At 44.7% G+C, this 14,356-nt stretch overlaps 1 protein-coding gene across 1 annotated transcript in view; it reads left to right on the top strand.

Annotated features, from left to right (window-relative positions):
• Positions 1 to 14,356, top strand: part of GTF3C1 (general transcription factor IIIC subunit 1) — a 38,088-nt gene that overhangs the window by 23,090 nt on the left and 642 nt on the right. The window contains exons 24-36 of the mRNA XM_062503796.1: positions 93 to 250; positions 360 to 502; positions 688 to 769; positions 1,902 to 2,014; positions 2,931 to 2,993; positions 3,500 to 3,593; positions 4,499 to 4,671; positions 5,664 to 5,948; positions 7,920 to 8,173; positions 9,536 to 9,822; positions 10,326 to 10,977; positions 12,443 to 12,482; positions 13,166 to 13,358. Of these exons, the coding sequence (XP_062359780.1) occupies positions 93 to 250; positions 360 to 502; positions 688 to 769; positions 1,902 to 2,014; positions 2,931 to 2,993; positions 3,500 to 3,593; positions 4,499 to 4,671; positions 5,664 to 5,948; positions 7,920 to 8,173; positions 9,536 to 9,822; positions 10,326 to 10,977; positions 12,443 to 12,482; positions 13,166 to 13,358 (2,537 nt within the window). The remainder of the gene's footprint in view (positions 1 to 92; positions 251 to 359; positions 503 to 687; positions 770 to 1,901; positions 2,015 to 2,930; positions 2,994 to 3,499; positions 3,594 to 4,498; positions 4,672 to 5,663; positions 5,949 to 7,919; positions 8,174 to 9,535; positions 9,823 to 10,325; positions 10,978 to 12,442; positions 12,483 to 13,165; positions 13,359 to 14,356) is intronic.

The following is a 14,356-nucleotide window of genomic DNA, read 5'->3' as shown; positions in this document are numbered from 1 at the left end:
TCATTCTTGCAAACTTGAACTGGTGCTGAGCCTGTGATAGAAGTTAAAGTGCCGAGACAAGTGTCATTTTTTTGTTTCCCTGGATTTGTCAGAAGAGGATTCTGCAGACAAAAGCAAACGGCTGCGCTACCACGACAAGGCTGACCAGAGTGCCCTGCTGAGGATGACGCGGCTGCGCGTGACCTGGACGGTGCAGGAGGACAGCCTGCTCATGCTCTGCAGGATTGCCAGCCACGTGCTCAATGCCAAGGTGCTGGGCACACCCAGGGCACGGAGCTGCTGGGTGCTGCACACACATCTCAGCAGCCAGCACTTCACGCTGCGAGGTTTAACTGCAGACACTTCTGCTCCTCCTGCAGGTGAAAGGCCCCTTTGTGCCCTGGCAGGTGGTGAGGGACCTCATGCACTCCAGCTTCGAGGAGTCCCTGGATAAAACCTCCCATTCCGTGGGACGGAGAGCCCGCTACATCGTCAGAAACCCACAGACCTACCTCAATTACAAGTAAGAAGTTTTCTGTATTCTAGAGATAGGCTACATTCTCCTGAAGGGACATGGTCCTCCTACTTACTTCTTTTGATTCATGTCACTTAAAAATTTCATCTTCTTAGCACCCTGCTGCTCTCAGATCTGTTTTGAACTGGGAAAATTTCAGCTCTAAGCAACAGTTTCAATTGTATCTCTTGCAGAGTTTGCCTTGCTGAGGTTTACCAAGATAAAGCCCTCATTGACGATTTCATGAATAGAGAAAATAATTATGAAGATCCACAGGTAGGAGGGAAGTATTCCAAAAGTTCATAGAGTACTTTATGCTGTTTGGTTTGCTGAGTACTTGCACTGTGATTTCATGTCTTTGAACCTTTAGCTATTTTTAAAATAGCATCATTGTAAAAATGCAGCATCATTGCTGGTTTGGGAGCAAAGTGGACACAGGGCAGCTTTCCAAAGGCACAGAAACAGCTGTGCAACAACCATTGTGTTTTCAAGGTGCTTGTTTATAAACAGTCATGACTAAACATCTCTATCTGCTGATTCTTTTTTTATCCTTTCAGTCACGTTGTGTGAGCAAGAAAACATTTTTGCTCTGTAATTTCTAATTTTTATTCCAGTTGTGTGTTGAGCTGTCACCTTAGCTTCTGTGGATGAGTGCAGGAACACAAGCAAATTTTATAAGACTTGACTTGAGCAGCCAAAAGATTTCATTTCTTTTTTTTTTCTTTTAAATGAACCATAGTTTCAAATTGAAAAGTTGTTTACACTTTCAGCGCAAACAATTCCATTTTGAATTTCAGAATTTTCTCAGAACTGGGACAGTGTCACAGCAAGATCATTTTTATCTAGGAATGACAATTCAATACCATTGTCAGAAAAGCCCATCAGTTCTGTTGTTAGATTCATGTTGCATAAAAGAAGAGCAGTTGTTCATTGATGAGACATCACTAAAATAAATATGTGTCCCCATGCCCAATGTCTGTCTTTGGAAGCAAATAGAAACTTGTTTCCAGAGAACATTCCTCTCATGTAATGGGTGTTCTCCAAGCCATGATTGTGCAAACAGTCTTCATGGAGAACATAGAAAAGCCTGCAGGGCTCAAGCAGAAGCTTAAACATAGCTCTAGCAAGAGATCTTGCTGTTAATTCAGGAAATTGTCTTAGAACATATGTTCATGGTGCTTGGCTTGTAGCTGTGAGGCTGATTACAGATGGAACCTGCAACTGTTCACTGAATCAGCAAACACAAACTGCACGAGCTTTTCCCTGCCTTGCCTTGTCTGTTGGACTGCTTCTGACTTCAGAATTCAGTTATTGCTACAACAATATTCATGCACACTTTAAAAGTAGAGGGGTTTTTCTCCCTGTAAGAAATAGAGGTTGATGACATTTCTGTCTCCTCTTTTCGAAGGTTTGTGCAAAGGAGTTTAAAGAGTTTGTGGAAAGACTGAAAGAGAAATTCAGTTCGGCCCTGGGGAATCCCAAACTGGAGATTCCTGACACTCTGGAGGAACTCTTTTCCAGGTATTCTAATCATGGCTCTGCACATGGGGTGAGGCAGTGAGAGGTGACAGCAATTCAGAGCAGGTCTCTTCTCTGGGCATGATTTACACCCTCTGTACTTGCACCCTTAGTAAGAAAAGAAGTTTTACTAAATACAAGCAGCAGTGTTTCTTTCATATCCACACTTCCTAAATACATATAAGTGATTTTCAGTTATTTGCACAATTTTGCTGATCTCAAACCATTTTTATTGTTCAATGAGAGTTTTAAACCAAAAATTCACTACCGCAGATTTTCCTAAATTGTCAAGTCCTCAACCTTGTTGTTATAGATGTTGCTCAGGTGTAACTTTTCATTGCAATAGAAATCTAGCATTTTCCAGATGAAGTGGCCCCATTTTCTATCACAATTTGTAGCTGGTTGCTCAGCTGAATCATCTCAGGGCTGCTAAAAGTATTGATAAGGAGGAGCACTCAGCCTTGTACAGCATTCTCCAGCTCCAGGTTGTTAAGCTTTTTCATGATTATTACCACTTGAAGAGCACTGTGGAAAAATTCTGTCTCAGACCATTTTATGATAATAAATGTAGCACCTTTGTAATTTTTCTTACTTTGGGAAGAGCTGTGCATAACAGCAAAAGTGCTGCTGGCAGTAACTGGAAGTCCAAATCCTCAATAAAATGACAAATCCTTTCAGTGCTGGAACTGTCTCCTATCCATTGTTTTATCTCCTTGTCAACAGATACTTGAGTGAGAGTGAGATAGCTCTGGACAGTTCTTTTCCTGTCGTGCTGAGGGCTGCTGGAGCAGACAGTCCCCTGCACTGGTCCAGCACTTGCCTCATTATCAGTTGTGCTCATCAGCCTCTGGGTTTCATGGCTGATGCAAAATCACAGAAAGTCTGGTTCCAGTGTTCTCCTTTCTCTTCCCTTAACTAGGTTTCGAGTGCTGGCAATTGGAGAAGACACAAATCAAGGCACAAAAGAGGATAATCTGAGCAGGTGAGCAGCAGCAGCAGCATTTTCCTCATTAGGACCAGGCCACATCAGCCCCTCCCATTCATGGAAGTCCTATAAGGATGTCCTGATTCAGTGTTTTCATCTGTTTGTTGCAGTGTATAAATTTATTAACAGAAAAATACTTTGACAAGACTGTGGGGACCTGTAACATAGATTTGGTAGATAAAATGATAACAGCAATGACCTCAAAATGATTTTATCACTGGGACAGCAGTGTACATCTTCTATGTGGTTGTTGTATCTTAAGAGATGTTATCAGGGAGAACTTTGTGTCAGATTACCTGGACTGATCCAAAAATTTGGGGTAGATGCTGAGGGAAAATGTAGCAGATTCCTTTACATGAATGATCCTCAGCTGTAGGATCTCATGCCCCTATGCTTCTATTTCAGAAGGGGGTCATGGAGTTTGTAGATTTTTATGCTGGTTTAACAGGTACCTCATGTTCAAAAATCGCCAGGAATAAATATTTTTTTCTTTTTTCTTTCAGTATTTATGATATTCATTTTCTAGTGCTGCAGAATCTGATTCAGAGCACACTGGCACTCTCAGATCACCAGATGGAATCTTGCCAGTCGTTTCAGGTACAGTTCCTGGTCCAAACTTTACTGCTCTTAGAATCATGGAATAGTTTAGGTTGGAAAAGACCTTTAAGATCATTAAGTCCAACCATCAGCCCAGCACTGCCAAGGGCACCACTAAACCATCTTCAAGTTCCACTTTCACATGTGGTTGTACAACCCTAAAGTTTCTCCTACCTCCCTTGGCACATTCCTTTTTCAAATGGTCGAAAAGAAACCCAGAAATTTGGATTTGTATCCATTCTGTGCGAAGTGTGCTGCTTTTAGGGAATTAGATATTGTAGGAAGATTTTCAGTTTGTTGTTTTCTCTCTGAGGATGAGATTGCAAGATGTGAGGATGTGAGGTTGAAGCAATCCCCTAAAACTACATGAAATAAGCTCCACATCACTTCCAGTGGGTCAAGCTTTAGTGCCCACTTGAGCAGCTAGAATGTTCTGGAGGTGTTTTCACAAAAAAAATCTTAATATCCGGCTGGCACTGGTGTTGAGGGTCTCTCCTTCAGTGTTGGGAACTACAAAAAAAGATCATCAATCGACTAGTCAAGTGCTTAAGGAAGGTCAAAGTTCTAAGGAAGTTCAACAGCTCATAAGCAAGAGTGGAACTTGGACAGCCAAACTCTCAGAATCAAGTGTTCCTGCTGAAATGAGGGGAAGAATTTACCAAGATGGGTGGCAGAGGAGCATTTTGCACATCTCTAATTGCAGTGGGAGCCTGATCCCATTTTGAATATCAAGCGTTCTGTGGTATTTAGTTAATTTAATTGGCATTTATCATGGCAAGTCTGGAAGGCCATAAAAGGAACAGAGGAGCAAAGTGAATTTATATGGATAATTTTTATTCTGGCTTGTGTGAGTGCCTGTGACCCAGAGCAGGTGATGCAGAGCTGTCACTGAGGGTCTCTTGCAGACATTCAGGCTGTACCAGGAGTACAAGGATGACATCCTGGTGAAGGCTTTCCTGGAGTGCCAGAGGAGGAGCCTGGTGAACCGGCGCAGGGTGAACCACACACTGGGGCCCAAGAAGAGCCGTGCCCTGCCCTTCGTGCCCATGTCCTACCAGCTGTCCCAGAGCTACTACAGGTGGGTGCCAAGGGGGCACTGCTGGGCTTGAAGCAAAGGGAAAATGTGGTAAATAGGTTGTGAGTGCAGGAGGCAGTCTCTCCCAGTGAATTACAGCTGTACTGATTACCAAGGACTAGAAACAGCCTTGCCTGCCCAGCGAGGATGGGTGATATAAAGGACTGGGCTAGCTGGCCACAAGTTACAGATGGAGTTGGAGCTTGAGACCAAGAGTCTGCTGCAGTCTGGGATGGAGTCTGCTGGCTGTGCTGTAAGGAGACCATGCAAGGGACAGACAAGATGTTTTGTGAGGGACAGACAGGGTTAGGTGGCTGGGTAAGGGACAGGTTGGTGTTTAGCCAGCTATGCAGAGAGGAGAGAAGGAGTCAGAGCTGTGTGCAGCTGCCTATGAGGAAAGGAGTCAGAGTTGCTTGAGAGAAGTCCACTGAAAGAAGGCACAAAAGGTTTTTAATAAAGGACTTGTGATGGTGTCAGTCCAGTCTGTCTCGACATAATTACTACAGAAAAATTCCACCCAAGTGTGGCATGGAGGTGACAACACACAAGAATTGTCCAGAACAGGGAACCTCCAGCTGAGGATGCAGAGGAAGATGATACCACATCAGTCAGTCCTTACATGGGGAGCAATCAGGGCACTGAGGGAATAAAGCCAAGGGTACTGGGCAGGGCTTCAGAGACACATGAAGAGAGGAGGAGATGCAGCACCAGAGCTGTAGATGTGGTAGGAAGATTTCTTTAGCACTCCTGTGAAGCAGAAGATGGTACCTTTGCTTTTTATTTGTTGTGTGCTACCTGACCTTTACACAGTGCATAAACACCTAATGTTCTGGAACTAGTAAAAGGACTGAGAAAGCAGGTATGGAAATGGCTTGGTCACCAGCTCTAGCATGAAACATCAACTGTTTGGCTCCTTTGTGCTACCATAATTGTAAAACTCATTCTCAGTCAGAGCAGGTTTTGAGGGATTTGTGGTTCTTTGTGTTTTTGTGCAGAGTTTTTACATGGCGCTTCCCCAGTACCATTTGTACAGAGTCCTTCCAGTTCCTGGAGAAGCTCAAGGATGCTGAAAAATCAGACCAGCCACACAGCTTCTCATTTAAAGATGAAGAAAATGCATCATCAGAAGGCATGGTGGCATTTCCCATGGATGGCCCTGGTGGCCAGTGTGTGGCCATGCTTTCCCTGTTCTCTCTGGGACTGGTGGCTGTGAATGTGAGCATCCCAGAGCAGATCATCGTGGTGGACAGCTCTATGGTGGAAAATGAAGTGATAAAAAGGTAAATGCTGTTATTTCTGTTAGAGAATACAGTTTGGGGATAACTTGGATGAAATTAGACAGGAATTGGCATTTCCAGCACCACACTGTGGCATTTTTACTGTGCTGTTTAGGTTTTTATTTCTGAGGAGGTGCTCTGAAGACTTAATGGCACTTAATTCAGTGCCTGTCATTATAGCCCTGGGCTGGATTTGCCTTCACATGCAACATTTCAATTGCTTGGCACTTCAGTGTCATCAGAGCTGACATGGAAAGGAGAGCACTGGGTGCTACAGGAGCATTTTCATCAGCACTGTGTCTTGGCGTGTCACAGATTGAGAGGACTTAGGTTCAAGGTTTCAGCTTTATCAGTGGAACTTCTCACCACAGCAGTGCTTCTGTGCACTGTCTCCTCTTGGATTTCATTTTCCTGTAGGCCTGCAGTAATGGCATAAACTGAAACTGTCCACAGGCAGTGGGAGCCTGTGAGCCCTTGTCCTTACTGTCATTATGTGCTTTCTTAAAAGTGCAACTAAAATCTCTTTGTAATTTGACCTGCTGCTTCCTATTGTGCATACACATGGAAAATAATTTGTTCCCTTTCTCTTTAGAGCAGCTTAATACCTACTTGAGGATTGTTATAGTGGTCCCTCTCCCATAACATGCTGTTATTTAAAATGAGCAGCTTCAGTTCCTTCACTCTATTCGTGTTAGTTACCCAGTTTTCTGTCTTTCTCATTACTTCTGTCTGCACTGAATTGTGATGTCAAAAAACAAATGCCATACTCTAGTTGGCAGCTCTGTGCCAATTCCATCCTGTTAGATAGGTGAAACACCTGCTAATGCATCCCAAGATTCTGAAGGGCCATGGCCTTGCCAAAACAATACCAGCCAAACCCGCCCAGTGCAGTGATCCATGCACAGCTTATGATTCTTGTGACTCACCTAACAAGCTTCTTTTCCTTTATCTGGTTAATTGTTCCCTCTCATTGTGGAGGGACAGATGTAGGGTACTGTAATATAAATAACATGCATTTGTCATAGGGAGTTGCTCCCTGCTCTTTTCCAGACTGAATCTCCAGTGTGCTGGAGATGTTCTGAAGGCAAATCCCAGCTTCTCATACACTTGCAGTGTCCTCAGTTGGGTGATCCTGTGCAAGCTGAATGAGCTGTTTTATCAGCCAGGTGATTAACAAAAATACACTGAGCCCTGGACTGGTCCCATTCCTGAGTAGGGGGCATCTTGAGTGGTGCACTCACTATTTTTTTTAAATTATGTGCTCCCTTTCGATTTTAAATATGTTTTAAAAGAAGGTACTTAAGGTCTAATTCATTTTAGAAAAGGTTGGAAGGAACCTTTCATTGTCCCTGGCATTATCTGCTTAAAACAGAGGCAACTTCAGAGTTAGATCAGGTTGTTCAGAGCCTTCAGCTTTATCCATAGTGGCTCTTGTCATGTCCTGGAATAAATAGTGTTGGTGTGACTAAGTTTGTTTCTGGGAAATCTGTCCTGGCTGCTACTGCTGTTCTTTATTTGGAGGATGCCTGAAGTTTGGTTTCTGATGGTTTTTTAATTATTTTTTAAAGTAACTGAAATCTGTAACTCTCTCTCCTCCTTTTCACCCTGAAAAATAAATAGTCTTCCCTATGCTGCAGCATCCTTCATGTTCTCAGTGTCTGACAGATGTTCCCTCAAGATGAAGCATCTGCTGAACCAAAGAGATAGAATCTGAGATATTTTGGGTTCACTTCAACACATTTGCAAAAAAAAGAGAGAGTTTCCTTTCCCAGGGATCTTTAGTGTATTTCCTTTTCTGTAGCTCTTGTTCTCAGTGCTCTAAATCAGCCTGGTGTGGACACTGCCCCAGCTGAGCAGGACTGAAGCCCAGAGCACAGGTGTGTGCTGTTCCTTGCTCTGCTCAGTGTCACAAATCACTTTCTTCTTCTGAGAAAAAACCCAACGAACAAATCCAACCTCCTGTGTTTGCTGTAGCTTGGGAAAAGAAGGACTGGAGGATGATGATGATGACGATGATGACTTGGACGAGAGCTCTGGAGGCAAACGCAGAATTGAAGTGAAACCTCGTCAAGCTTCTCACACCAATTATTTACTGATGAGAGGCTACTACTCCCCTGGCATTGTCAGCACACGCAACCTGAGCCCCAGTGACAACATCGTGGTCAACTCCTGCCAGGTGAAGGTCAGGCTCAGATGTACCCCCATCCCAGGAAGACTCAGCTCTTCAGGTTAGTTCTGGTTGCCCTCAAGTGCACAGAAGTGGCTTGGAGCACGAGAGATGGTGAACTCACCTGCTGAGGAATTGATTTAAATCAAGCCCTCTAGCAGGAACATTCTGTTTTGGTTACACATCAAGTTTGTAAGGCTTTCTCTCCTGATTTAAAACAGATGGCTGACTTAGGCTTATGTTGGTAACAAGGCCTTGCCTCTATTGCATGTTGTGTTAAATTATTACTGCAATCTGTCCATCTCTCTGTTACCCCTCTCCAGGAGGTTTTTCAGTCCCTTCAACAACTTAAAATACCATATGATGTCACAGTCAGGCTTTCTCTTCTGTAAAGAGAAAAGAAAATCTTTCTGAGCTCCTTGAATGGAAATTCTCATTTAACTTGTCCCATGCAAGTGTCTGAAATAGTGGTGTCCTGTGTCTGGCCTCTTACCTCAGTAATTTAAAACATTTTTATAATATTTAGACCTTGACTGTCTGCAATTCATCAGCACTGCCCCTTCTTAAAGAGCATCTTGTTTTTAGCTGTAATGCAAATGAATGCAGAGCCTTGAGCTGTTCAGCAGAAGGAGTGTAATGCTGCCCATGCCCATTTCCATTGCTGTTGTGACAGAGGTAAAACAGAACTTCTGTCTCCTGTCTCTGCTGCCTCTCATGCCCTCCAGCTGTGTTGAGCTGAGTGCTCATTGCAGCTGAGCCCATTTTTCCTTGGCAGCTGCCCGGAAAGTTCCAGAGGCAAACATGGAGCAGCCTGCAGGTAAAAGGGAAGGGAGCAGGAAGAGCAGTGCCAGAGCTGCCCCCTCATCAGCCAGGACTGGGATAGGGGTTCCATGGCTTCAGTTGTGGATACTCTGTACAGGGGGGTCACTTTGGGGCAGTGCTGGACCTGTCACTGAACACAGAAATGCTTTGTTGAGCTAATTGTCTAAAGCCTTGTCGAGTGGTAGGTCAAACTGTATCTGGCAAACAGCTTTCTGCTGTGGATTTTTTGATTAAAAGTGTCCTCTACAGAATTTCCTTGCCCTAGAATTTTCACTTGACCTTCTTCAAGAAAAAAGGAGAGCATTCCCTCATTAACTCAGAGCTGAGCTGACCCAGTGTTAGAGAGAACACCACTAGGTGCTCACTGCTTTCCAGCCATAATTTGGCCTGCTGGGAGGGTGAGCCCAGTTTGTTCCTCTTTACAGGTGTTTTCACACAGATATGCAAGGCAGAAAGAGGGAACTGCAGCAATGAAGAGGGAAAGCTGAGCTCTGTTTTTAATTGGTCTAGAACACCTCTAAAAGTGTTTGTTTTCCTGCAGTGTGTTCCACAGTAACTGCTGCTTCACAGCTTAAACTCCCATGGTTTATTTGTTTTGCAGTTCCTTCCCTGCTGGATCACATGGCTGTGGGCATCTCCTGCCTCCCTGAAACTTTCACCAGGATGATAAAAGTCGAGGAAGAAAACTATGAGGTGGATAAGTTTCTCCATGAGTGTACAGAGCGTTATGGGTACAACCCCAGGGATGTGGCAGCTGTTCTGGAGATCAGGAAGGCCATAGAGGCCACTTCCCACTTTGGGATTTGCAAAGCTGAGCTGAGCAAACGTTTCTGCAGCTATGAAGAGGTGGAAGCTGAACGCAGCAGGATCTTGGAGCAGTACATTCAGGTGGGTTTACAACCAGCTGCTTTCCATACATTAATGTTTGCATTCTTAGTATTCCCCTTAAACAGGATGAGCTTCCAGGCTGTTGGAAGCAACTTTACATTGAACAGAGTTATTTATGTTAGGCAGGAGATCACATACCACACCTGACAGCAATCTTGCCTCAAAGTTGGGAAGGCCAAAAATTAAAGCAGCACCTAATCAAAGATAGGAATGAACTGTTTCAGAAACCTAGAGGTGCCAACATCAACTTTTAGAAGCAAAGTACTTGTTCCCAGTTGTATTTTTAACTTACTTTAAGCTGAAGAAAAAGATGCTGTCATTTCAGGGAGCTTTAAGTGGTAAAACAAATGCAGCTGGGGGCAAAATTGAATATTCTGCTAAACTCTTGCTCCTTCCTTGCTGCCAGTTAAATCATGATAATTCCATGACATTGGATTAAATGACATTTTTCAGTGAAAGCTCCTGAGATAATTTGTTGTGGGGTTTTTTTTTGTTTTTTACAGGACCTCATTGAAATGCAGCAGGTTTTAGAAGTAGGAGGCCACACTGTCAGACTGGTGGCCATAGTGTTTGCCAAGCCCTGGCTGCTACGCTCAGTGTGCCTGAAGAACAAAGCAGAGGATGCTGAGCAGCCAGGGGCAGACACTGCTGTCCCAGTTGTGCCCCAGGAGCACCTGCCCTTGGAGCCAGGGAAGGGACAGGCATGTCTGGGAGAGGAGGAGCAGCTGGGAAAAGACACACAGTGTGCCAGTGATGATGAGCCCCCGAGGAAGAGATGTAAGACTGATGTCCCTCAGGGTGACAGTCACCTCTGCCAGGGTGCACAGCCTGCTCTGGCAAGTGCAGATGGCAGGAACTTGGGTGCAGCTGTTCCTGAGCCTGTCCCAAGGAAGGAAGCTGGTACTGGGGGTGAAGAAGCTCCAGGAGGAGGCTCCCGGGGAGGTCAGGAAGAGCCCCCAGCTGAACTTCAAGAGCCTGCTCCAGAGGCTGTGGATGTGGACACTTACAAGGAACAAGATAAATCTGGTTCTGAGGACAAGGAACTCAAAGTACCGAACGATGAGCGCAGCAAGCAGATCCCTATCCCTGAACAATCAGCCAGTGAGCAGGATGATGACCTTTCCTACTTCCAGGAGAACCCAGCAGTCTCTAAAGGTATGGAGAGCCCTCTGCATCCCTGAAATACAAACCAGCTCATCAGCAGCTGATCCCAAACCAGTAGCTCCACTTTATAAGCAAATCCTAGATTCTCTATGCAGCTGTACTAGAGAGATTGTCTTCTCTCACAGGTAAATTGGCATAACACTAATTCATCTGGAAGGTCTCAAGAGTTTTCAAATACATCATGTAATCCTTCCTATGCCTTTTGCTGGAATGACTAATCCAGAACTATGTTTTCCTTAGAAACTTGTTCCCATGTCTTAAACTTTTCCAGAATAATTTGGATCCAAAGTTTCTCATCTCTGGCTTCAGTCCAAAGGTCAGGTATCTCTAAGCCTAGAAAACACAGCACTGCTGGTGTGCATTTAGCTGGAATGTCCATGGCTGAAAGTCCTAAACTCACTAAACCATTCACTAGGAAGCAGCACATACCAGTGAGATTTAACAGCCTCATTTGTAACCCAACTGAACTTTATTTTCCTTTCCTTTTTTTACTGCCAGTTAGAATTCTAATAGCTAGTAGTTCTTGCCAAGCTTTACATTTAGTAGTTTGTGGGGGTTTCATTTTGGTTTCATTTTTGTGAACTCTAATCTCAGACTGAACCACAAGCTCACAGCTCCTGTGGTACCTTGCCAAGCCCTGCCACTACCCAGGTCCAGAGAGTGATCCCTAACATCCCACAGCTTGGGATTGTTTAACTGGAGCCTTCCTGCAGGAAATGGATGTAGGAGTGTCTAAACAGCAGAGACCTCAGCAGTTCCTAAATTAAACTTCTGAAGTACTCTCCTGGATTTAACATCCTTGACTGGTTTGTAGACGTGGGAGGGAGGAAACAGGAGTTCTGTTATCAAACACAGAGTTCTCACTGGCTAGTGAATGTTTGTGTGTTTAGACAAATCTGTTACCCTCTGGGTGTGGTAGGAATACCTTGTTAAGTAATTGGCTAATTAAAACCCATGACATAATGTACCAGGAGTTGCAGAGACAGCCTTTGCTCTGAAACTGAGCCCTGCTGGAATCCTGAGTTTGCATTCAGGTCTCCAGCTCCTTCGAGTTCTGCCCAACTTCCCTGTGATTTCCAGGAGGTTTGGGTTACACCCAGACCTCTTGGACAGCTCCAGCCTGAGACCTTGCACAGCTTTGTGAACCTCAGTTCTTTGAGCCCATACAGTCACCACAGTTCAGCCATAGCATCAGATTTCTGGGAACAAAACCTGCTGGGACTGGGGAAAGGAGCCACAAAAAGTGGGGTTGAGTGAAGAGATGTGGTTGTGGGAGGTGTGGGATGAGTGTGCTGCAGGCAGGCAGAGGGGCAGCTCACAGCTCCCCAAACTGAGAGCAGCAAGTGGAGTCTGCTTTTGTGGTTTCCTGACAAGCTCTTGCACTTCACAGATTGGCCACCTTTAATTAGATAAGGAGGTTGAGTTAATTAGAAAATTTGTGTCCTTTTCTTTCCAGGAAGCTCCATGCCAGATGTCTCCCAGGCAGCCAGGCATCGGTGAGTAACAGAGATGTGTGCAGAATCCCAAACACTTGGCACTGCCAAGAATACTGGGAACAGTGGTCTGGAAACCTGTTGTATGCTCTGATGAGCAGTGAGAAGTGATGATGGAGAAACCCCACTCCATTGTTCTTGATACTGTTTCTTGTGCTCCTGTGCATGCTGAAAAAATGTCTCTGATAGATATTTTTACCCAAAACCCAATGAGTTCCAAATACCAGAGGACCAAAACTGATTTCCCTGCACAAATAAGCCTAGTGCCAGCTTCCAGGAAACGCCTGGAGAAACTTCAGTATGAAAAATATGAATTTCCATGCAGGGACTGTCTTTTGGACACCAAAATGCTAAAAATGAGGATCTTCTTCCCATCAGAGCACTGTTTCTGTGTGGTGCAGATCTTGGATAACTTCTGGAGGATATTAGAGCTAATGCCAAACAAAGCTTCCCTGCTCCTCGGGACCCAAGGCAGCTGCTGGGTTTGTAACAGTGCTAAAAGGGGTGAACCCCTGCTGAAAAATGCAGATTTGGTAAAGCAGCACCAGCCCTTGCTCAGGGCAGCCACAGGATTTACACTTGGGTTAAAACAGATGCAGCGAGAACCTCTGTTAAGCAGAAATTGCAACGATGAGAAACCTGTCCTGAAGAATTCCTGACAGCTGAGCTTTGACTGTCTTTGGCAGGGCCTGTGAGAGCATTTGCTTCGTTGGGAGGCCATGGAGGATCGTGGATGGGAAGCTGAACAAGGCAGTGTGCAAGGGGATGATGGAGGCCGTGCTCTACCACGTGATGACCAAGCCGGGTGTGACACAGGCAGGGCTGCTGCAGCACTACAGTGGTGTCCTGCAGCCCGTGGCTGTGCTGGAGATCCTGCAGGTACACCCAGCCAGCAGGGACTGCACTGCCAGGCCCAGGGAAATGGGGGAAAACAACCTTCTCCCTTTGGTGTAAACTAAGCAAAGCCAGAGTGAGCCACTGCAGCAGTGAGGGAGGAGGGAAGCCCGATTCACTCGTGTTGTCACTGATTTTACAGCTTGAGCTTGCTTCTGAAATGGATGTGCAGGGAGGTGAAAGTCTAGGCAGTTACTGAAGAGTGGGGGCTTGTCACCACTAGTTTAATGAGTAGTTTAATGCAGTAGTAATCACAGTATCATGGAACTGTTTGGGTTGGAAGGAACCTTAAAGATCCTCTAGTTCCAGCCCCCAGTCACCACAGGTAATCCAAGTATTCCTAACTTTTTTCCTTATATACCTTCTAAATGGGTAATCAGCCATGAGAATCAAACTGAAATATGTCTGTGCTAGACACTGTGTAAATCACACCTTCTGTCCTGACACACCTGCCTGCAGATCCTTAATGGCAAACAGAACGTGGCAAGAAAATTACGAGTTTCTCATAATTTTGTTCCCATATCCTGACATTCAGTTGCCACCACTTTAGAAATGGAACTTTGATTTGTTTTTTTTTTTTTTCTCTAAATATTCAGAATCTGAAGCACAGCAGTAATCCTGCAGGCCTTCCCAAAAGCATGACTTCCCTGCTAATTGGAAATCCATTTTCCAGTGTTCATGTGTCACTTCTTCCCCAGGGCTTGTTACCCTGTGGTGACAGTGCCAGCTGGGAGTGCTGCCAGTCATGCCTATCTGGGTGTTCCAGTATGGATTCCTGGGCAATGTGAATTCAAACCCACAAAATCAAGCAATTGCCTGCACATTTTACAGAGTGGAGAACTTCAATCTATCTTCTGTACCAATAAATTCACCTAAGAACTGGTTTTGAAACCACAGACAGAGCTTGTCATATACCTATTAACCATTAACAAGGACAGTCACAGAAGTCTGGGACTGACATCTAGAGCAGCCTTAGATATTTT

The sequence above is a fragment of the Cinclus cinclus genome, chromosome 16, assembly GCF_963662255.1.
Source record: "Cinclus cinclus chromosome 16, bCinCin1.1, whole genome shotgun sequence".
Taxonomy (NCBI): Eukaryota; Metazoa; Chordata; class Aves; order Passeriformes; family Cinclidae; genus Cinclus; species Cinclus cinclus.
This window is presented reverse-complemented; position numbering and strand designations above follow the sequence as displayed.